General features: G+C 56.2%; 2 protein-coding genes across 6 annotated transcripts in view; one reads left to right on the forward strand and one right to left on the reverse strand.

Moving 5' to 3' along the window:
* Nucleotides 1-1,896: 1,896 nt before the first annotated feature.
* TMEM191C (transmembrane protein 191C) lies at nt 1,897-4,293 on the forward strand (the record flags this gene model as incomplete). The annotated part of the gene is made up of 10 exons (XM_082667947.1): nt 1,897-2,051; nt 2,173-2,296; nt 2,600-2,650; nt 2,801-2,875; nt 3,064-3,120; nt 3,244-3,303; nt 3,431-3,495; nt 3,576-3,648; nt 3,849-3,994; nt 4,089-4,293. The coding sequence occupies 10 exons, from the start codon at nt 1,897-1,899 to the stop codon at nt 4,291-4,293; spliced, it is 1,011 nt and encodes a 336-aa protein (XP_082524073.1).
* A 6,978-nt stretch (nt 4,294-11,271) lies between these two features.
* PI4KA (phosphatidylinositol 4-kinase alpha) overlaps nt 11,272-22,917 on the reverse strand; it is a 94,974-nt gene continuing 83,328 nt past the window's right edge. The window contains exons 40-55 of one of the 5 annotated variants that reach the window (XM_082667279.1): nt 22,165-22,255; nt 21,689-21,856; nt 21,432-21,485; nt 19,778-19,898; nt 18,155-18,284; nt 17,283-17,353; nt 16,137-16,209; nt 15,988-16,058; nt 15,287-15,396; nt 14,765-14,869; nt 14,550-14,675; nt 14,093-14,153; nt 13,759-13,918; nt 13,060-13,149; nt 12,518-12,601; nt 11,272-11,621 (exon numbers count right to left, since the gene is read on the reverse strand). In XM_082667279.1, coding sequence (XP_082523405.1) covers nt 11,570-11,621; nt 12,518-12,601; nt 13,060-13,149; nt 13,759-13,918; nt 14,093-14,153; nt 14,550-14,675; nt 14,765-14,869; nt 15,287-15,396; nt 15,988-16,058; nt 16,137-16,209; nt 17,283-17,353; nt 18,155-18,284; nt 19,778-19,898; nt 21,432-21,485; nt 21,689-21,856; nt 22,165-22,255 — 1,567 coding nt within the window. In that variant the 3' untranslated portion in view covers nt 11,272-11,569. Of the gene's footprint in view, nt 11,622-12,517; nt 12,602-13,059; nt 13,150-13,758; nt 13,919-14,092; nt 14,214-14,474; nt 14,676-14,764; nt 14,870-15,286; nt 15,397-15,987; nt 16,059-16,136; nt 16,210-17,282; nt 17,354-18,154; nt 18,285-19,139; nt 19,480-19,777; nt 19,899-21,431; nt 21,486-21,688; nt 21,857-22,164; nt 22,256-22,917 lie in introns of those variants that run through there. The other 4 variants (XM_082667278.1, XM_082667277.1, XM_082667280.1 and 1 more) reach the window with 4 other exon arrangements.

Below are 22,917 nucleotides of genomic sequence, written 5' to 3' on the forward strand. Positions count from 1 at the left end.
TGCAAATGGCATTATTTCATTCTTTTTGATGGCTGAGTAGTATTCTGTTGTATATATACCACATCTTCTTTATCTAGTCATCTGTCAGTTGTTTACGTGTCTTGGCTGTTGTAAGTAATGCTGCAATGAACACTGGGGTGCATGTATCTTTTCGAATTAGAGTTTTGTCTGGATATATGCCCAGGAGTGGGGCTGTTGGATCATATGGCAACTCTTTTTTTTTTTTTTAATTTAGTTTTGGTTGCGTTGGGTCTTTGCTGCTGCACGTGGCCTTTCTCTAGTTGAGGCGACTGGGGGCTACTCTTCATTGTGGTGTGCGGGCTTCTCATTGCCGTGACTTCTCTTGTTGTGGAGCACGGGCTGTAGGCGCGCAGGCTTCAGTAGTTGTGGCTTGCAGGCTCTAGAGCGCAGATTCAGTAGTTGTGGTGCACGGGCTTAGTTGCTCCGCAGCATGTGGGATCTTCCCGGACCAGGGCTCAAACCCATGTCCCATGCATTGGCAGGCGGGTTCTTTTTTTCTTTTTCTTTTCTTTTTTTTTTTTTTTTTTTTTAGTGGTACGCGGGCCTCTCACTGTTGTGGCCTCTCCCGTTGTGGAGCACAGGCTCCGGACGCACAGGCTCAGCGGCCATGGCTCACGGGCCCAGCCACTCCGTGGCATGTGGGATCTTCCTGGACCGGGGCACGAACCTGTGTCCCCTGCCTTGGCAGGCGGACTCTCAACCACTGCGCCACCAGGGAAGCCCGGCAGGCGGATTCTTAACCACTGTGCCACCAGGGAAGTCCCGGCAACTCTATCTTTAGTTTCATGAGGAACCTCCGTCCTGTTCTCCAAAATGGCTGCACTAATTTACATTCCCACCAGCAGTGCAGGAGGGGCAGCTTTATGGTAGGCATCCAGCTGTATCTGCTGACTCCTCAGACTTTCCTATTTCTTTTTCTTGCTTCCTTGTAGGTCCTCCAGCACTGTTAGACCTGAGCAGGAGGGTCATTCTTGTCTCTTAAAATCTTAACGGGAAGGCTGCTAATACTGCCTCCCTAAGGAGTGTGTTTACTAAGCAGCTTTCATCAGTTTAGAGTCCCTTTCGATCCCTCTTTAAATTTTCCACAGATGAGGAGCTCTATCCCACGTGCTGCTCCTACTGAAATGCTCTACTGAAGCTGGTGTTCTCCCTCTTTTATCCATGTGGTGAATGACGTCAATTTTCTGATCTTGAACAATCTCTGGAATAAAGTCTTCTTGGTTTCATGTACCTTTTTTTTTTCAATGTACCCCTTTGGATTTGGTCAGCTAATAATTTATTTAGGACTTTTGCATCCAGCTTCATAGTCTAAGTTGGCCAAATGAAAGCCGACTTTAAAAGGACAAGTTTACCTGCAATTTCACCAATGAAATAGCTTGTCTTTCTCTTGTTTCCTTTAAAGATCTTATCCGTGTACATTACAATCTTAGTTATTTCAGCATACATAGTAAATCATATTCTTTTTTCACTAGACATCATATCTCTATGTATGCCACATAAAATACATCATTTCAGTAACTACAGTGGTGTCCTCTTTGTGATGACTGTAACTACCCACCTGAGTGAACCCACTTAACGCGTTGTGGTTTAAGAATTTTATTTTTTTCTTCCTAGATTAAGTTCCCAGGAGTGGGATCATTGGGTCCAAAGATAAGAACCTGTTTACGGATCCTGATCTCTTTCCCACAGGAGGCTTCTCAGTCCGCAGTGCCGTCGGCAGCGAGCGGGAACAAGCCAGCCTCGCCTTCTGCTTCAGGTGCGAGCACCCACCGGCCTGCGCGGTCCGATGGCTGCCCGTGAGCAGCGGTTCCGAACCGCCCCGCGCTCCATCCATTGTGACGCGGGTCCGGCGGCGGCGGCGGGCAGACCCGGGGCATGGCCGAGGCGCAGGAGCTACTGCTGCAGCTGCTGAAGGACAACCGTGACGGGCGCCTGCGGAAGCAGGAGCTGGAGGAGCTGGTGCGCGGGCTGGAGGCCGAGAGCGAGAGCCTCACAGCGCGCCTGGACGACCTGAGCGAGCGCGAGCGCAGGTGCGGGCTGCTCCTCACCTCCACCCGGGCCTTGGGACCGAGCCGACGTGCGGGGGCACCGCGAGGTGGCTGGCATCCCGGCGTCACCCCGGGCCGCGGAGCCTCAGTTTCCCTTCCGCAGCCTGCAGCGGCAGCGGAGCCAGGCGGCGCGGGCCCTGCGCGGGGAGGCGAGAGAGGCGGCGCGGGAGCGCGCAGGCCGGGCGCGCCGGCGGCTGGAGGCTGCGGAGCAGCACAAGCGGGACCTGGTGGGGCGGGGCCCTAAATGGGGCGGAGCCTTCGGGGCGGGACCTTGGATGGGGCGGGTCTCTGGATGGGCGGGACCAGTGAAGGGGGAGGGGCCTTGAATACGACGGAGCCTGGGGAGAGGGGGGGGCCTTGGACGGGGTAGGACCTTGTGTGGGGCGGGGCCTGAAGCAGGGTGGGACCCTGGACGGGGCGGGGCTCTTGGTGGGCGGGGCCAGTGAAGAGAGGGATCTTTAATGGGGCGGGGACTGCGGTGGGGGCGGGGACCTCGGAGAGGCCCGGACCGCCCCCTCGATCCCGTCCAGGAGCAACAAAACCATCAGCTGCAGGAGCAGTGGGAGGAGCTGTCAAGCCAGGTACCTTCAGGAGACGGCTTCCGTCTCACGCTTCCCCTAGGAAGCCCCACCCTAGTCCCCGTCCCCATTTCCGCCGCGTCCCCGCCTCCCAGGATAATCCCCACCCCTAGAAGCCCCGCAAGCCCCGCCCTCACAAGCCCCACCCCCCAGCTCTTTTACTATGGAGAACAACTGAGTCCGCAGCGCGCAGAGCGGCAACTCGGGACCCAACTGGTGGCTTTGCAGGTGCTTGGGTGGGGCCCCGAGGGCAGGAGCGCTGGTGTGGGCGGGCCTTTGATGACCTGAGGGCGGGGCCTTGGGGCTGAGGGCGGGCGGGGGTGGGCATGAACCTCTTGGCCGGGCGTTGGGGCGGGGTCTGGCGCGGCGAGCTCGGGGAGTGCCGGACTCCTGACCTTCCCTGGATCCTCCGGAAGAAACAACTGGAGCTGGTGGAGGCCAAGCACGCCAGGCAGGCGGAGGCCCTGCGGCAGGTGCGGGCGGAGCCGGGTACTCAGTGGGAGGGTCGGCTTGGGGTGTGGGTGGGGCCTGGGCAGGCGCCGGACGGTGGAGAGGGCTGACTTCCCCGAGTCTAATCAGGGCTCCCCTCATGCCAGAGCGCACAGCGGATGGAAGAGGCCTGGGCCAGCTTCCAGGAGCAGAGCGGAGTCTTGCAGGTGCCGCCACCCTCCACTCGGAGAGCCGCTCACCTCCGACCCCACTGCGGCCTCCTCCCCCGGAGCTGCCGGGGCCTGCCTCACCAAGGTCTTCCCAGGTGTGAGGCCTCACTCCCAACCCCTCCAGGAGCTGCAGGGGAAGGTGATGGAGGCGGCGACTGCGCTGGACGCCTCGCAGGGCGACCCGGAGCCGTAAGGGGTTAGGACTGTCGGGTGTGGGGAGGTGACTGTGGGCCCGGACAGAGGGCACATCGCCATGCCTGTCTCCACAGGTGCGAGTCGCAGCCTGGCCGGGGACAGGGATGCGCGGGCTCGCTCATGGAGGAAGTGGCCAAAGCGGACTGTGTGAGTGCGGGCCTGGGCGGGGACGGGCTGGAGCCGGGACCTGCCCCCGGGGCCACCCACACACACGTGACCACCCCATCAGGGATTTTCCCCCCCTCCCCCAGGGACCCTCCCCTTGATACCAACCTCGCTGGGCGGCGACGCCTGCCACGGGACGGCCCACCCAAGGACCACGCCCGCATAGGGGACCCGCCCCGTAGTGCTACGCCCCCCACGGAGCGACGCGCACCCACGGGCTCCGCTCCCCCAGGGGTTTCCCCCCACCGCTCCCCGGCGCGGAGCTGTACGTCGCTCCCTCTTCCCCGCAGAAGCGGCTGTTCGGCGGCGCGGGCGCGGCGGGCATCAGGTGAGCCGGCGGCGGGCGCGGCGCCGGAGTCTGGGGTCCGGGGTGCGCCCGGCGCCCCGCCACCACCCGTCTGCCGGTGCGTCGTGGTCCGCAGGCTGTGGGCGCTGGGCGCGCTGCAGACGCTGCTGCTGCTCCTGCTGGGCGTCGTGGCGCTGCCGCTGCTCTACCTGGCGCTGGTGAACCCCTCGGCCCTCCGCCGCGGGCTCATGCGCCCCGGCTCGGACGCCGCCATCCGTCGCCTGCGCTACACGCTGGCCCCGCTGCTGGAGCTGCGCGCGCGCGGACTGCTGCCCGCCTAGTGCATCACGCCGGCTGCGGCCGCCAGCACCCGTGTCTCCCGCGTGGTTTCTGGGCGTCAGGCGGAGGGGTGGGGTGGCGGAGGTGACTGGCGAGGAGAGGGGAGAGGGGAAGGGCGACTGGCGAGGGGTGGCGGCGAGAGACGGCGAGACGCGGGGGTGGCGGCGAGAGAATGGGAGACACCGGGGCGGGGGCGTCATGTGTCCTCGGGCCCAGCGGACGCCGGGCTCCTCCGGGTGGACCTTGGTCCCGAGAGGCTGCCGGGCCCTCGGTTCCTCCAGCCTCGCCGCCCACTCGGGAGGGGTAGGAATTGTTACTAAACCCGCTCTCCCCTCCGGGGAGCAGAGCCCGGGGCACCGGCTGGCGGGTCCCCGCGGAGGTCCGTGTCCCGCGTCCGCGTGGTGGTTACGCAGTCCCCGCGGCGCCCCTCCTCCCCTTGGTCCGCGGCGCTCTCCCGCGTCCGGGCTGTGCGGACCGTGCGCGCTCACCACTGCGGTCTTCGCGGGCATCGTCTTTTCATTTCTGTAAATGTTTTGCTTAATGGAGATGGACCTCGTGTTTCACTTAGTCTCTGATGCAGATGCTGCTCGATTTTTATTATTTACTTTTTTTTTTGGTAGTGAAGTTGTATCTCCTGTGCACACATACGTGCGTTTTTGTTTTGTTTTGTTTTGTTTTGGCGGTACGCGGGCCTCTCACTGTTGTGGCCTCTCCGTTGCGGAGCACAGGCTCCGGACGCGCAGGCTCAGCGGCCATGGCTCACGGGCCCAGCCGCTCCGCGGCATGTGGGATCTTGCCGGACCGGGGCACGAACCCGTGTCCCCTGCATCGGCAGGCGGACTCTCAACCACTGCGCCACCAGGGAAGCCCTGAGCACATTTTTTATATTTAAGGGCCAAGTGCATTTCTTTTCCTGCAAACAATTCTTATTATTTTTTCATGTTAAAACTATAGGATTGTAGGGTTTCATTCTCCCTCAGTTTTTTCAACGCTCTTTTTTAGGATGCATTTTACCTTCGAGATCCGTTGTGAATATTTCCCCAGTTTGTCTTTCGCTTTGTTTGGGGTGCTCTTTTGCTATGTGTTGTTTTCGTAACAATTTGCTTTCCTGTACTGATCCTGGATTTTCTGGGTTATGAAGGAAACTGTTCCCATCTTCTTCCAACACTTGCATGCTTCCTTAGTTTATATTCAGCCTGTTGTCTGCCTCTGGAGGTAGGGACTTAGTATGGTTTAGGATGTGAGGACCTTTTGCATTTGTTTGATTGGGATTACACTGAAGTTAGGATAAGTTTGCAGAGAAATGTCTTCCAAACCTCGGACGACATCTCTCTCCATTTTTAATTTTTCTCAGCATTTTGTTTTTTTTAGTGTAAATGTCTTTCATGTCTTTCCATTTATTCTGAGGGATTTTATGTTTGGGGTGCTTTTATACATGGTATAGGATTTTTTAGTTTTAATTTCCAACTGTTTATTGCTGGCATATAGAAATACAATGACTTTTGTGTATGGACCTTGTAAACTGTGGTATTGCTGAACTACTCCCTTGTTAGTGCTTTGAAACTCTTCCGTAGCTTCCTCAGGATTTTATAAACAATCTTATTGTCTGTGAGGCAGGACTGTTTCTCTTTTTCCTTCCAAACTGTCTACCGCTGGCCACACACTCGGTACAAAGCTGATTAGAAGTGGTGAGGAGTGCCCTGATCTTGCTCTGGATCTTATATTTCATCATGACTATGTTAACCATGTTTTTCTTAGAGATCTTTGTCAGATTGAGGAACTGTTCTCCTATTTCTAGTTTGCTGATTTTTTTTTTTTTTTTTTTGGCCATGGAGCACAGCTTGAGGAATCTTAGTTCCCCGACCAGGGATCGAACCCATGGCACAACAGTGAAAGCACCGAGTCCTAACCACTGGACGGTCAGGGAATTCCCAAGTTTGCTGATTTTTTATTACGAATGGGTGTTGAATATTGTGCAGTGCTTTTTCTGCACCTATTGATCATATGGTTTTCCTTCTTTAGTCTGTTAATGTGAATGACCCTGATTGCGTCTTAAGCCAACCTTGCCTTCCTGGGGTAAGGCCCACTTGGTCATGATGGTCCTTTTTTAAACATTGTGTTCAATTTGCTAATATTTAGTTAAACTAAAAAAATTTACTTAAAGATTTTTGTGCCTGTGTTCATGAGAGGGATGTTGCCCTGTCTTCTGATTTTCTTGGAAGGTCCTTGTCTTTTTTTTTTTTTTAATTAGTTAATCTATTTGGCTGCATTGGGTCTTAGTTGCGGTACACAGGATCTTTCATTATGGAGTGTGGGCTCCTCACTGCAGCATTTGGGCTCTAGAGCGCGCGGGCTTAGTTGCCCTGCGGCATGTGGGATCTTAGTTCCCCCACCAGGGATTGAACCCCCGTCCCCTGCGTTGGAAGGCAGATTCTCAACCACTGGACCACCAGGGAAGTCCCAGAAGGTCCTTTTTAATATCAGGGCTATGCTGCCCTCATAAAAAAATGAATAGGGAAGTGTTTGTTCCTCTTTTCTGAAGGATAGTGTGTAACACTGGCATTATTGCTTCCTTACATATTGAGACCCATCTTGGCTTTATGATGAAAAAAATTACACCTCAATAATTTTAACACAGAAAAACGTATGAGTCATCAGTGTATGTAGCTCAGTGAATTTCCATAGAATAAGAAACAATGTTACCAGCATCTGATTCTCCCCCTGCCTTCCTAGTGGCTCCCTCTTTCAAAACTAACTTGTGTCCTGACTTCTAACACCATCAAATAATGGTGCCTGTTCTGGAACCTCAGATGGAGTCATTCAGCAAGTACCTTTTGCTCAGCAGCATCCACACTGCCTGCTGCAGTTGTTCATTTATTTCCATTATTGCCCTGTATTCTTCTGCATGAATAACCACAATGATTTCTCTCTTGTCCAAGAACATTTTGGTCATTTACAGGTTTTGTTTGTTAGGAGTAGCGACCTCAGGACACTATTTCCTGCCCAGATTTCATAAGTCTCTTGGGTATGTGTGTAGGCGGGGAACTGCTGGCTTGAGCTGCTCAGCCTTGCTGGATGCTTCACACCCAGCAGCAGCAACTGAGAGTTCCAGGTGCTCCACATGCCCCAATGCTTGACATGATGTATCATTTTATGTTTCAGACAGGCAGGGGGGTGAGCGGGTATCACATTGTGGTTTTAATTTGCAATGACGACTAATGAAGTTGAACACCTCTTACTATGTTTATTGGCTGTTTGGACAATGTCTTTTGTGAAATGCCTGTTCAGGTTTTTTGCCCATTTTTCTATTCAATTGTGTCTTACTGATTTTTTAGTAGTTCTTTATATATTCTGGCTGTAAGTTCTTTGAACAGATATAGGTAATTGCAAATATCTTCCCAGGTTTGTGGCATGTATTTTCATAGAGTCCAATTTAATTTTTTCCCCTTTAAAATTAGTGTTTTGGTTCTGCTTAAGAAATCTGTGTGTTCTGAGGTCATCAAGACACGCTTCTGTATTTTCTTCTAAAAGCCTTTAAAGTTTACCTTTAACGTACATCTTTCCAGTCCACCTGGAATTAATTTCTATGTCTGATGTGAGGTAGGCAGTCGAGGTTGAGTTATTTTCTATACTGCTATCCAGTTAATGCACCATTATTGCAAAGACCATCTTTCCCTGACTGCTCTGCAGTGTCTGCATGTATGTGGGTATACATCCCTGGACTTCATCTCTTCCACTGTTCACTTGTCTTTCCTTGAACCAGGAAGCCACAGTGTCTTAACTTCCATGGCTTAAGTATAATTAAAGTTAAAGATTTTTGTGCCTGTGTTCATGAGAGGGATGCCGCTCCGCGGCATGTGGGATCTTCCCAGACGGGGGCACAAACCCGTGTCCCCTGCATCGGCAGGAGGACTCTCAACCACTGTGCCACCAGGGAAGCCCAAGGATAATTCTTGATATCTAGCTTGTGGGTCTTCAAGATCCAAATAGCTATATTTTGACCTTTGCATTCCCATATAGATTTTAGACTTGCCAATTTCCACTACAGAACTTTCTGGGATTTCGATTGGCATTTGCAGTGAAACTACAGATCAATTTGGAGAGAAACAAACATCTGTATAATACTGAGTTTTCCAACCCATGGATATTTGTTTAGATCTTCTTTCTTTCAACATTTGTAGTTTTCAGTGTTTCTTATGAATAGGTCATTAGATTTTTTTCTTGGTATTTGTTTAGGGTGCAATTGTAAATGGTAGTGTTTTCATTTTTGTTGTTGTAAGATATATGTACACACATACACACACACACACACACAATTGACTTTTGTATATTAACCTGTATCCTGAACCTTGACTATATTCAGATTATTTTGGATTTTTATGTACACAAAGGCCATCTCTGAGTTTTATTTCTCCTTTCCAGATTCTTACACTGTTTCCTTTTGTGGCCTGACTAGACTGGCGAGGGCCCCCAGTGCCAAGAGCTGAACAGAGGTGGTGAAACACAGTATTGTCTAAGGGGACAGCTGTCAGTATATCACCTTTAAGCATTTCAGAGTTTTTCGCAGACACTCACATCAAGGGAGTGATGTTTTGGGTACACCCCGTCCTGAGTGTGGACCAAGCTTCCCCAGAAACTCCTCGAAGGTATCAGGCTCTTGGGTTGGTCTTTTGTCTCCTGTGTCATCGAAAGAGGAACTTGACTAAGATTTTAAATTTCATTTTGTTTTCTGTCTCTAAAGAAATCTATTTGCTTGTCAGCTTGTGGATTTAGATTTTTCTACCCAGTACTGTAAATAGCATTTCTAACTTTTCAAGATGTATAATTTGCCATATTGCCGGAGTCTTGGACGTGCCATTCAATTGACTTTCATTTTAAAGCCCGTTTGACAGGCTTTCTTTCCAAGTATTGTGGTTTCAAATCAGTTCTACTGTGTTCGCGTGTGTTTCTACATTTTATAGTGTGTTTGTCCTGCACTTCCTATGCTCCCCCCTCTTCCTGGTCTTCTGTTTGATCTTTCTGGAAGTCACACCCGATATTCTGGTTTCCTTTCTACTTGAACGGGCTCACCTCTACCCACCTCCCCAAACCCGACCTTAAAGCATTTAACTCGGATCATCGCCTTGGCTCTTACGTGTATTTTGTCTGGTGTTTCAGCTCCACTCTTTCAATATCTAAGTATTTAGCGTTCTTCCAGATATCTTACTGATTCCTAACAATTCCGTGGGATCAGCCTGACGTGGTGAACAGGTACGGATGGGGTGCTGCTGCTGACGGACTGCATTTCATTAATTAATTTTTGCTGTGTTGGGTCTTCGTTTCCGTGCGAGGGCTTTCTCTAGTTGTGGCAAGTGGAGGCTACTCTTCATCGCGGTGCGCGGGCCTCTCACTATTGCAGCCTCTCTTGTTGTGTAGCACAGGCTCCAGACGCGCAGGCTCAGTAGTTGTGGCTCACGGGCCTAGTTGCTCCGCGGCATGTGGGATCCTCCCAGACCAGGGCTCGAACCCGTGTCCCCTGCATTAGCAGGCAGATTCTCAACCACTGCGCCACCAGGGAAGCCCCGGACTGCATTTCATAATCGCCATCAGGGCTACATGTGTGACGGCATCCTGTGTTCTATCACTTGTGCAGAGAAGGATGTTGAAATCTCCAACTCTATTAGTTTATTTCTCCCCTGAATTCTGTCAAATTTTGCTTCGGAAACACACGTACACACAATGATGGTGAATCTATTTCCTCTACTTCTGCGTCAGGTCCATGACTATAAAGTGCACTGCTTGTCATCAGCATATAATTGGGTCTCATGTTTATCCATGTTTATAATTCCTGCCTCCTGACTGGAGTGCTTAGTTGTCCATACCTAACAGAATTAATGATGCAGTGGGACTGTCGTCTGCTATTGCAAAACTTTTTGTCCCATCTTTTCTTTTTCCTTTCTTGCCTTCTTTTGGATTAATTTAATATTTTAAAAAGTTTTTTTAACTTACATATTGGCTGCTTCTTTATATTTATTTATATTGTGCTTCCTGCAGCTGGGTGTTTTTCACCAACTCTGGAATCCTGTTGTGGGTGACTGGAGCGTCTCATTCAACTCTCCTTTTCTTTATGCCTCATTTTTGGTAATTTCATTGTTCTGCCTTTCATTGATTGGTTGTCTCTTCACCTGTATCTTACCTTTTTTTTTAAAATTACTTTTTAAAATTAATTATTTTTGGCTGTGTTGGGTCTTCGATGCTGCGTGCGGGCTTTCTCTAGTTGTGGCGAGCAGGGGCTACTCTGTTGCAGTGCGCAGGCTTGGCATTGCAGTGGCTTCTCTTGTTGTGAAGCACGGGCTCTAGGCGCACGGGCTTCTGTACTTGTGGCACGTGGGCTCAGCTGCTGTGGCTTGCGGGCTCTAGAGCACAGGCTCAGCAGTTGTGGCACACGGGCTTAGTTGCTCCGCGGCATGTGGGATCTTCCCAGACCAGGGCTTGAACCCATGTCCCCTGCATTGGCAGGCAGATTCTTAACCACTGAGACACCAGGGAAGTCCTTACCTTTTTAACCAATCTTTTGTGTGACTTATTTCTAGGTATTTTGTCATCGTTTTTTTAGTTTTGGGTCTTTGGAGGGTCACGTGGGTGGGGATGGACACTGCGGGGAGGTTGGTGCATGAGGACGGTGGTGTCCTGGAGTAGAGGACCTGAAGATGGTCGAGAGGGACACCGGGAAGGACCGGAGCAGAGGCAGGATGCAGAGCAACGCCTACGGAGGAGAGATGAGAATGGGGCGGCCGGGTGGCCTCTGCGGGAGCCCTGAGAGCCATCAGGGAAAATACAGTGCTATTTTCGGTACATCTGTGCTGTGGTGAGTCGTCTTTGTGAAGCTCACAGCCGGGGCACCGGGGATGGCCCCTCTTGGCTGCGAGGCTCCTGGGCGGGCGCCCCCCACCCCTAGCTGAATGTGCACTTAGTACTGGATTGGTTCCAACGCAGTTTTTTTGTTTTTATTTTGTTCACGTTGGTTGAATCTTAGGTTGAATATAATTTTTCCATTTTTTATACACAAGAAAATACTTCATGAGAACAAGACAGGTAGGGAATGTGTCCAGTGTAAGCACAGCTCACACCTGCGCAAAGACTGGCTCTGATTGTCATTCCAGCCACACGGGCCATGTAGGCGACACCTCGGGAGGCAGCGGGTTGCCGGGCTCTGCAGGGGCATCTTGGCCCATCTGTCCGCCGGATGAGGTGGCAGGCCGTGCGCAGCAGCAAGCAGTGATTGTGGCACTCTGCCCCTCAGTAGGGGATGTCGTTCTGATAGTACTGGATCATGTCATAGGTCCGGCTCCTGGGAGCAGAGAGCAGAGGGGATTGTGAGGGGCCTGTGCTGGTCTGGGGACCTGACCCCCTGAGCCACCCTGCTACACCCCTGGAGGTCGAGTGCCCGATCGCAGACTTTTTGTCTGCCACCAGCCCCTCTCTCCCTGGGACGCTTGCTCCCTCATCCATGGCCACAGCCTCCCTGTTATGCCCCGTCTCCTCCTTGCTCATGGGCCCCAAAGTGGGCTCAAGAGGATGCCCTTCCTCAGCCAGACGCCTACCCTCAGTCCTGGGGCCCGGGATGTGGCCCGGGGGTGCGTCTGTAGGAGTTCACTCCCAGCCTTGGGGCCTCGCATGTGGCTGGAAGGGGTCTGTGCACTCCCCCTCCACCCTGCCTCACATCACCATCAGGAGAGCCTGCCTCATGCTGCCCTCCAAACCCCTCCTGCTGCCCTGAGCCACCCCACTTCTCTGCTCCCCAGTCAGCAAAACCAAGTGGCGCTCCTGTGCCACTGGACCTCGGCGGGTCCACCGGAGCCAGTTCTCTGTCCCGAGGGTGTGGACCTGGGGCCTCTGCACCTCCTGGGGCCTGGACTCCCCTCGCTCACCCTGTTGTTGAGCCTATAAACCTCAAGGCCACCTTCGACTGTCACAGCCCCTGGGAGCCTGTTCCCAGGCCTGTCACTGAGGCCTGGCCCCACCACTTCTAGTGGCCCCAGTTCCCCCACCAGGCCCCTCCTGTCACGGCCCCCACAGCAGCTGAAGGGGTTGAAGCCTCTCAGAACTCACTTCCTGCCCCGCTGGGCTGGGCGTCTCGGGGCAGTGCATCCTGTCACCTGGCCCAGGTGGGGGCCTGCACAGGTGCCCACTGAACACTGGATAGGTGACACGGGTGCATGGGTGGGGCAGGACAGGGTGACTTGCCTGTTGCTGAGGAAGCAGCTCTGAATGACCTTTAGAATGAAATTTGCGGCCTCTCGCTCTGTCATGTTGGGGCTGAACCTGTGCCTGGTGGGGGGAAGGGCCGTGTCAGGGCTGCTGCCCCCAGGGCTCCAGGCTGCCCTCCCTGCAGGGACGTGGTCTGGCCAGTGGGCTGCACTTAGTGGCCTGGCCTCCTGTGGGGACACGGTTCCCAGCTGGCCTGGAGGGCTTGGGCCCCTTCCCAGAACCTCCTGGGCCCAGTGGCCTGCAGCCAGGGTAGGACTGGCAGGGGGCTGAGCCACTGCAGCCCCGGGGCTTGGCGCAGACACACCCTTGAGGGACGAAGGGCTGCAGGGTACATCCTCCGCCTAAGTCAAGGCACCTCACACACGGAAGGTCTGGGGACAGCTCCTCACCCAGGACCCCGTCTGTCTGGGCGTCCAAGGGGGAGCACTTGGCCTCGATAACAGTCCCCATTACCAGCAGTCGAAGGGCTCCCATCTTAGGGGACAGCCGCCCCCAAGTGGCCTGCCTGCCGGACCTACTTCAAGAGCTTGATTGTCTGGCCGCGGAAGCAGGGAAGGCCCGTGTCCAGCATGAGAGTGACCAGAGAGACGACGGCGTCCATGTAGGGCCTGGGGAGAGGCAGGGAAGGAGGTGGACAGAGGCCAGCCTGGGTGGGGGCCCTGCCTGTGGTCAACATGCAGCCCCTGCCCAGGGCCTGCCCTCGGCCCCTGCCATGGTTCTGTGCCTGGCTAAGGAAGGGATCCTCCCTTCTTGAAGGGAGCTGCGTACGCGCCACGCAGGCTTCAGCAGACTCGGGTTGGAGTCCAGGTGTCCCCACACTGCTCTGTGGCGTCAGCCACATGACACTTGGAAGCCAGGACCTGAGTCCCCGGCACGCAGCCTGGGGGTGCAGGGGCTCAGGCTAGGGAGGAAGGGCAGGTGGGGTGCTCAGAGGGGCCCCAAGGCGTCGGCAGGCGAGGCCAAGCCTGGGAGATGCAGAATGTGGCGGGTCACTGATGCCTGGAGCAAGATGCTGCTGGCACAGGTGGCAGAGACGTGACAGGAAGGCAAGGCCTCAGGGGGCCTCCTGTGCATCCCCCTGCCCCAACCCCAGTTCTGTGTCCACCAAAGGCCTGAGATGACCCGAGGAGAACTTTGAGGAGTGGGCGGGGCTTGCTGGATGAACGGGCCCAGTATGGAAGCCCCTCCCTGCCCCCCACCCCACCCGCGGGGCTCACCGCACGGCCAGGTAGCCGCGGACACACATCTCCATGAACCACTTGAAGGGGGTGGCCTCCATCTTGCCCCCCATGATCATCACCATCTCGTCCGTCAGCTTGATGTCTGGTTCCCAGCCGAGGTTGCCACCCGGGGAGCTTTCAAACATGAAGCCAAAGTCTGCAATATCCCAAAGAGCCATCGTGCTGGGATCAGCTGCAGGGCAAAGCTGGGTGTATGCCCTGTAGCCGCTGTTTCCTGGGGACACTGGGGAGCAGCAGCTGGAAAGGAAGCCCAGCTCCCCAACCCCCAGAGCCCCTGCCCCGGTGCCCCCGCGGCAGGATGCCCACCCACCGATGTGGATGATGTGGCCCTTCTTGTCCAGCATGATGTTGCCGTTGTGCCGGTCCTTGATCTGCAGCAGGAACAGCAGGAGGCTGTAGGCAGCCATGCTGCGGATGAAGTTATAGCGTGCCTGTGCAGAGACAGCATGCTCAGGGTGCCCTGGAGCTGTGCCCTCTTGGGCCTGTGGGCACCCTGGAACCCCTGGGCCTGCACCTAGATCAGCAAGCCAGACCTTGGTAGTCGGAGTGACAAGTGGGTGCATCTGAGGTGCAGGGCTGTGGCCCCTTCCCCCCTTCAACTCCTGTCAGCTTTCTCCTGGGGAGCCCCTCTCGAGGCATGCCTTTCATCCCAAGGAAGGTTACAGATGCCCTGGTTTTACCCCCAGACATACGAGGACTTGGAAAACAGGGTGCTGACCAATGCAGGAGCTGGGGCTGGCGGGCAGTGGGGCCGCGCTGCTGCCCACCTGCTGGAAGGCCAGCGTGGACTCATCCCCGTACTGGCGTGTGAAATAGTCGTACATGCCAAAGTCGGTCTGGCGGCCCAGCTGGTCCCGAGAGGTACAGTCAGGGATGCACTCGATCACCCCGCACTAGGGAGGAAAGGCCGAGGCTCAGGCTGCGGGCACACCACAGGGCAAGGGACAGGGGCAGCGCCCAAGCAACTGCTTGGGAAACTTACACCAGGGGCGGTGGCCACCACCCGGTACGGAAAGACGAAGAGATCCAGGCCAACCAGCTGGAAGATGTTTTTGAAGAGGTCGATGATCTGCAGGGCCAGCATGTCCTGGGAACCAGGAGAGACTCAGGGTCGTAGTGGGCTGCTGGCTCCAGATGCCTGCGGCCCTGCCCAGTGAGGGGGAGGGGGAGGAGGGAGGGAGGCCCCGGTGAGCCTCACTGCCCACTGCTCCCTGGGCAGACTGCGAGGATGCACTGCCTGGCGGTGGGTGTGAGTAAGGGGCACCCATTCCCCCGGGGCAGTTCTCCCTGAGCAGCCAGGGTGTACAGCGGGAGGGGGGCCACTGGAGAGGCCTCCGGGTTTAGCAGAAAGCCCTGATGTACTCCAAGGCAACAGAACCAAATGGGGAACCAAGGATTCCTATTTCTGTGTGATGCTGAGAAGTGTGCCTGGAGCCTTGGAGAGAGGCGGGCCTGCCCCAGCCCCGCACACCTCCGGCCCTGCCCTGCCTGCCCAGCCCACTACCTGACGGCAGTCGTCTCCCACTTTGAAGATGGCTGCTTGCCAGGAGATTTTCTGGCCATCGGCCTCCTGCGTGCTGCCCTCATCCTCGGAGTCTGAGCAGCACCGCAGACCTGCACAGGGAGAGGGTGCCTGTCAGCGGCGGGCAGAGAGGCCCTCTGAGGATGCTGGGGGCGAGCCCTGATCATGTGCCTGAAGCAACACAGAACCTTAGGGATCATCTCTGCAAAACCCTAAAGAGGCCAACGAGGCCCAGCAGACACCAGGGGTCAGTGGGTGGGGCCACGGGGCCAGGGTCTCTTCCTAAGAACAGCTGAGGAGCAAGGACCCAGGGCCACACCCTTGTGCTGCTGTGCTCCCAACATTCATGCCCCCCCAGAACTGCAGAGTGTGATGTATGTGGCAGCCACAGCTGAAGAACAACCATGCCCTGTCCCGGGAAGAGGCCGGAAGGATCCTTCACAGCACTTCAGGAGGGAGCAGGGCCCTGCTGACACCTCGGCCTCCAGACGGAGAGAATCGACTCCTGCTGTGGAGGCTGCCAGCCTGCGGTCACTCTCACGGCAGCCAAGCCGACCAGTCCTCCCTGGGGCCTCTGTCACTGCACACGTGCCTGCCACCCCCAGACAAGGGCCCAGACTGACTGGCCGGAGGCTGTCACCGTTCATGGGGACCCCAAACTACATCGGACGTGCCCCACTGACCTTCCTTCTCAAGTTCACTAACTCCGCATCGTTTCACCTTGAACTTAGCCAGATATGGGGCCTTTGCAGCGCTGGAAAACAAAACAGAATGGGGCGCAAGTGACAGGGAATGGGAGCCCGTGAGGGGGAGTTTGCGGGGGGTGCCTCACCTCTGCATGGGCGTCCCGGACTTGTAGTCGATGTCCAGCACGATGGCCTCGGGGTTGCTGGGCAGGTAGCAGCCTATGAGGGACAGAAGGGACATCCCAGGGCCCGACCAGGATGAAGCTTTCCCAGCAGACGGGGCTGTGCTGAGGCCTCAAGGGCCTTGCCTGCGGCACCGCCGACTCCTTGTTCCGAGGCCGGTAAGGCTGTCTTCCCTGACTCTGTGCTGTTTCCCTGGGCCCATCCTGACATTCCACATGGGGCAACCACCTCCCGCAGACGCTTCTCCAAGAGGACACCCTAAACCCTCAGCTTCTCAAGCCACTGGCCGCCAATGCCACAGGACACAGGAGCCCCAGCACCCACCCACCTGACACCCCCAGCTCGACCCTGTCAGCGCAGGTCGAGAGAAGACCCTTCCTGGTCAGGGACCACAGTTCCCCGAGCCCCCGGAGGTGGGGGTGCTTGAGGCGGGGTCCTGGTGGGAGGGACTGGGCCCCTGGGGAGCATGCAGGCCCCCACCTCATCCACCCTCCTTCCCTCGCCAGCCCAGCCTCCCTCAAACGGCCCGAGCTCCACTCTGCTCTAGAGCCCAGCTGGCTCCCCAGTGCCTCGGGGACACGACCCAGCAGCATGGTGTCCTCTGGGAGGCTGAGTGTTCTCTGGGGCAGGGCTGGGCAGGGCTCAGCACAGTCAGGAGAGGCCCACCCAGGGCCCTGCACTGGTGCCCACCACTGAGGTGGGCAGTGGGCAAGTGTGCAAGGCCAGGGTTTTGAAGAACGAATGTGTAAGACTTAAGAACGGAGAGCTGTGCGGTGACGTCTGGGTTCCCATCTTGTCTTGAAAAGACACAGATCTGACCACGTGGCAAGAGCAGCAGGGAGGGGGGCATGGGCCCCCTCATCCCACAAGCCCTAGCACACCTGGGACACCCCCGCTCCTCCCTAAGCCCACTGTGTGGCCTGCGTTACTTCTGTTACACTGGAGCTCAGGAAACTTCTAGAACCACAGCTGCCAAGGACAGGGCCTCGGCCTTCAGCTGTAGCTAGGAGAACCAAGAGTGACCACTGGCAGGGGCAGGTTCTGGAGAGGGGTGCCGGGCACCCAGGGTCCCCCAGACCCCCGTCCCACTGGCCTCGAGCACTGCTCACCAGGCTGCACCTTCACTTCAGACAGAGCCGACAGACAAGCCCTCTTCCTCTCGTCACCTTTAGGGTAGGGCCTGGAGAACAAGACACAGACGCTGGTGTCTGTGGCTTCGGGGCACAGACAGGCCCTCCTGTCCGAGGGCCCTAGCCCTGCACTCTGCCACCTGGGGCAGGGGAAGGGGGTGTGCAATGCTGTGGGGGTCAGGCTGCAGGCTACGTGGTTTACTGGCAGTGTGGCCTCGGGCAGACCCTCAGACCTCTGCGCCCCACGACAAGGCGAGTGAAATGGAATCACGCCTCTCACGTGGCAGAGGCCCAGGGAGTCCACCCTGACCCTCCATCTCTGCAGCCACGTTGCCGCTCTGCTTAGAACTGGTCAGGAGAGGACCATGGGACACATGGCCCGCAGTGATGGGGTAGCGGGGGAGCCTGAGCACTGGGGACAGTGTGGCGACTAGGCGCCTGGAGGAACAGCACTAGGGCTCCCCTGCTGCCTCCCCAGGCGCTCGGCCAGCATCCGCAACCCCGGGGCCCCATCCTGCACAAATGGGTGGCCAAGACGTCCAAGGTTGGCGTCTGCTCCACGTGAATGAGGGCCCAGGAGGTGAATCAAGAAAGGACCTCGGGGCTGCAAAGAGTCTGGTTTCCCTAACACCACGGGGACCATCAGAACCTGGAGAGCAGATGTCCTCAGGCTTGGGCAAGACCCAAAGTGAACCTGAGATGTTGTTTTCTGTGCATCTGCTATGCCCACGGGGGCCCTGGACGGTGGAAGCAAACTCCCTGTCTGGCTGTTCCTTAGCGGGGGACGTCAGGAGTCTACAAAGCTCCTTGGGCAGCTCCCGCAAGTGGGGCCTGGAGAAGATGCCACTTACTTGATGATGGCTGACACGTTAGTGATTTTGTTGAAGAAGTCGAATTCACGCTGGTAGAAGTCCTTGGCCGGGCCAGACAAGGAGCTTGTGATCTCTTCCACCAGCTGTTCCAGGAGGTCGCCAATGTCAGCTGCAGAGAAACCGAGGGTGAGCCTGCAGTCCCAGGGACCCTCTCTCCAGACCCCACCCAGAGGAGGTCTGCCCTCCTCAGGGTGCTGATGCCCGTGAGGCTGTGGCGAGTGGAGGGCCCCAGGATCACGGATGCTCACGGGGGCCGCACCTGAAGCGTGTGGTGGTCTCAGGGGAGTACCTGCATCTGACTGTCCCCTCTTCCAGAGACCGTCATTTTTACTTGAAGGAGTGACTAAGAGATAAGGTAAAGTCACTCAGACGTAGACTTATGGCAGATATTTTCTTGAAAATCAATAAAATGAATCTGCCATTTAAGGAAAACAACTACAAAACTTTGTTAAACTTGACAAAAAAGCCTGACAGTTTCCCAGCACTCAGAAACGTTTCTGTCCTGTGAGGCAGCTGGGGCTCCACACACAGGATCTTTAAATACTGTGTCACGAAATGCGTCAGCACTGGAGACCCTGCCCTGCACGTTGGGTGTGACCACAGCGGGTGTTACAGGTCCTGCGAGGGGCGAGTGCAGGGCAAGCAGGGGCTGGATGAACAGAGAGCGAGGCTCATAACACGGTTCAGACTCCTCACTGCACTGAACCCCTGAGAAACCGTCCCGCCAAGCTTGGTAGCATTGGCGGGGAGCACCCATGGGGGCCTGAACACAAGACACTCCTCCGTTTCCAACTATGGGTCAGCAAGGCCCAATCTCCTGCAGCCACTTCAGCCCAAACAGCATATTCTGACATGAAATGCAGAGGCAGAGTGAGGGGCTCTCGCACCGCACTGATAACCTCATCTCCCACAGGCACTAAAGGGGCCTGTAAACGTGTTAAACAATGCTACTCTTCTCGCTCACTTCTTTAAAAGTTATGTTTATGTGAGATGGGTCTCTATTTTTTTATTTTTTTTTATTTTTAATTTTGGCTGCTTTGGGGCTTTGTTGCTGCACGCAGGCTTTCTCTGGTTGCGACGAGCGGGGGCTACTCTTCGTTGCGGTGCGCGGGCTTCTCACTGCGGTGGCTTCTCTTGTTGCGGAGTATGGGCTCTAGGCGCGCGGGCTTCAGTAGTTGTGGCACACTGGCTCAGTAGTTGTGGCTCACGGGCTCTAGAGCACAGGCTCAGTAGTTGTGGCGCACGGGCTTAGTTGCTCCACGGCATGTGGGATCTTCCCAGACCAGGGCTCAAACCCTTGTCCCCTGCATTGGCAGGCAGATTCTTAACCACTGCGCCACCAGGGAAGCCCTCTATTTTTAATTTCTAATGTTGGTGAGCATGGATGGCCCAAGGCCACATAAACCCAAGCTCTTTGAGGGTCTGTAGTTTTCAAGGGTGTGAGGGTCCTGAGATGACCTGGGTTGGGAAGCGCTGCCCGTGGAGCTGCAGATGGAGCCACAGGGTCTTGGGGGCCAGGCAGGGGTCAGAGGTGGGAGTGGAGGAATGATGACCCTGGGCAGGTAGTGAGGACGGGGTGGGGTCCGAGGGACAGGCACTCACGGTCTTTCTGGTGCCCCTCTTCATCCACATAGATGTTCGTCTTCATGTTCCAGATGAACTGGTGTGCCAGGAGCTGGGACTTGGATGCTGCCCACAGAATATACTCCCGCACATAGCCCATCTGTAGGAAAGCAAGGTCAGCCCAGGCTGGCCACACTCCACCAAGAGAGGCCACTCTCACCCAAGCAGCAATGACTCCACGCTTGGCAGACCCAGAAAGAAGCGTGGTCGAGCGGTGCCGGCTGTGAGCACCTCTCCTGCGTGGCGGAGTTGAGCCCGAGTCCAGCTGGCTGGCCAGCCGCCGGGGTCTTTGTCTATGCAGGCATGCACCAGCTTTTGTCTCCTCTGTTCCCTCCTCTGGACTCTAAGCCCTGGACTCTAACCAGCTTCTGCTGTCGTCACTGGAGCATGACGCGTGGGCAGGCGGGTTTCAAATGCGCCCCTGTGGACTGCTGTCTAGAAGACACTGCCCAGTGACGGACGGGTCCCAGAAAACCCTGCGTCACTCCCAGCTCAGGCTGAATTCCCATGTTCTAGGTTACAAAGGCAGCTGGCCTTTCTGGAAGACTCCTGGGGTGCAGCCTCTCCCTCCCCACAGTCATTTGCGGCCCATCTGGTAAAGTATTCCTTGGACAGATGTCCTCAACTTGGGTGGGTGGGCTTCCCAAACAGGTCAAACTTCAAATAACCCAATTCTAACCCAGCAACTAGATCTAAAGATGAACCATGAATGTGCAACCTCCAGTGCAGGGTCTCCAGGCTTGGCCAGGGCATGGGGTGTCCTGGGGCCCTGTGGGCCCAGGGCAGGGGGGTGTATGGGCAGGAGCAGGAGGGGTAGACGCTGCTGCCCTCAGACGCAGGCTTGGGTGTGGCACTGTGATGAAGCGCGGGTGGTGAGGGCTCTGGGCTGTGGTCACCCCGTGGGTGTTTTCTGGCCAGGCCCTTTGCCAGGCCCCTATGTGCATGTACACTGTTAAGGCTGAATTATCCACCCCCACCCCCCATTCATATGTTGAAGTCCCCCCACACACACAGAATGTGACTGTATTTGGATATAGGCCTTTATAGAACTGATGACGTTACATGAGATCAGTAGGGGGCCCTGATCCGATCTGACTTGTATCCTTATAAGAAGAGATTAGGACACAGACAAATGGACAGCCATGTGGGGATACAGGGAGAAGCCGCCGTCTACACGGCAAGGAGAGGGCCTTGGGCAAACCAGCCCTGCTGACACCTGGATCTCAGATGTCCAGCCTCCAGACTGTGTGGAACGAGCTCCCTGTAGTTTAAGCCCCGAGTCTGTGTACTTTGCCAGGGTGGCCTGAGCTCACTAATACACATGCTGTCTCCTCCAACCCCTTGGCCACTCCCCCCAGGAGACGGGGAGCTGGATTTGGGAGCTAGGGGACCTGCTGAGACCCCCATCCAGCAGGTACGGGTCCCAGGCCAGGTCACCCACCCTGAAGAAGCAGCCGGCAATGTTTCCAGAACCTGTTCACCCAGCACAGCAGGACTGGGCCTCGGGTGCTGGATGACCACATGGGGGTGAGAGACCTCGGGCCCAGGTCCCAGCTCAGTGGCCCTGCTCCTGGGCTCCGTCCCGCTGCCCGCCCGGCCCTCCAGGCTGGTCGGCCTGTGCTGCATGCCTTACCTTGTCATACCTGAGGGCCTGCACAATCTGGGGGATGTAGAACAGGATCGCATCCTGTGTGGTGGGGGAGGAGCAGTCATGACTCAGTAAGGGGTGAGAGCACCAGGCAGGACAGGGGTCCCAGGGCCCCACCCCACCTGGACTGGCCCTGCTGTCACTCCACCCCCAGGACACGTCCTCACCCTCAATCAGGCCTGCCCTCTGTCCCCCCGTGGGGCTGGGCAGCCCCCCGAGGTCGACCCAGCAGATGGGCTCACCGGCGGGAAGGACCGTAGGACTTTGACCCCGTACTGCGCCGTGAGTGGGTGCGGCGGGTACATGCTGGAGAAGTAGGACAGGCCTGTGGGTGGGTCTGCGGGTGCCCAGCACAGCACATGGCTGAGCTCGGGGGCATCGGCGTCGATGGTGTGCCAGGTGACCAGGAACTGGGGAGGAAGAAGGGAGTCACAGGGATGGCCCCAAGGAGTGAAAACTGCAAGGCATTTATAACAGCTTCTGACACATTACATACAACAGCACAACTTCAACCAGGGTGAAATACACTCAACGTTTTTCTACTGTAAACACAGTAAATGTTTCATCCGAAGAGTAGATAACACAAAAGATCAGAAAAATCGTGGTACCACTGAGGTCAGTGGGTTTTGGTTGTGTTCCTCGCCTCCAGGCATCCCTGGAGGCAGTTTTGTTTCTGTGCACTTAGGACCAGGCCTTGGCACGCTACCCGCCATGCTACCTTGATGGCTTCGGGGATGTCACTAACGGCTCCTGGGTCCAAGCGAACCAGACGGGTCACCTCATTGCCGATAGCTTCTGTGTTTTTGAACCTGCAGGCAAAGAGGGTGTGGGTGGCAGACACTGAAGACGGGGGCTGGGGGAGCCCTGGACTAAGTGATGTGGACCAACACCCAGTGACATCTGAGCACTGTGGCTACTGACATGGTGTTTACTGTGACCGGCTGTGACCCAAGGGCAGAACTCCTTGGAGCAGGAATGATCCTTCCAAGGACACCTCCCTTGGCCTGGCCCCCAAAGCACCCATCCACGTTGTGGCACCCGTGGGCCAGAAGGCACGCTAGCAGGTGGGAGGGTGGGTGCAAAGTGTTCAGGTGTGACCGCCCAAGGCTAAGGCAGGCAGCTGCTGCCTAAATACCGTCAGGCTGCGATCCTGTCCTGAGGAGGACTTAGGACCCGAAGAAGGAAGCAGTAAGTATGCACCATGGGCTCCGGGGAAGAAAGGCCCACCCTGCACGCAGGCACATGGAGTCTACTGGGATTCAGCACAGGGGGCCTGGGAAGCCCCTCTCAGCACCTACCAGCCTGAGTCCTGTCCCTGTTAAGAGCTGCCTCAGGACAGCTCACAGGACACTCGGTTGCCAGCCGCCCCTCTGAGTAGCCTGCTGCCTGAAGATGCCACCCAGGAACCAACCCAGACCCCCCAGGCCTACCTCCCAGAGTAACCACAGGTGTTTCCTTTCCTCATCAAACA

Source organism: Grampus griseus (assembly GCF_964374135.1).
Source record: "Grampus griseus genome assembly, chromosome: 12".
In the NCBI taxonomy this organism is placed as follows: Eukaryota; Metazoa; Chordata; class Mammalia; order Artiodactyla; family Delphinidae; genus Grampus; species Grampus griseus.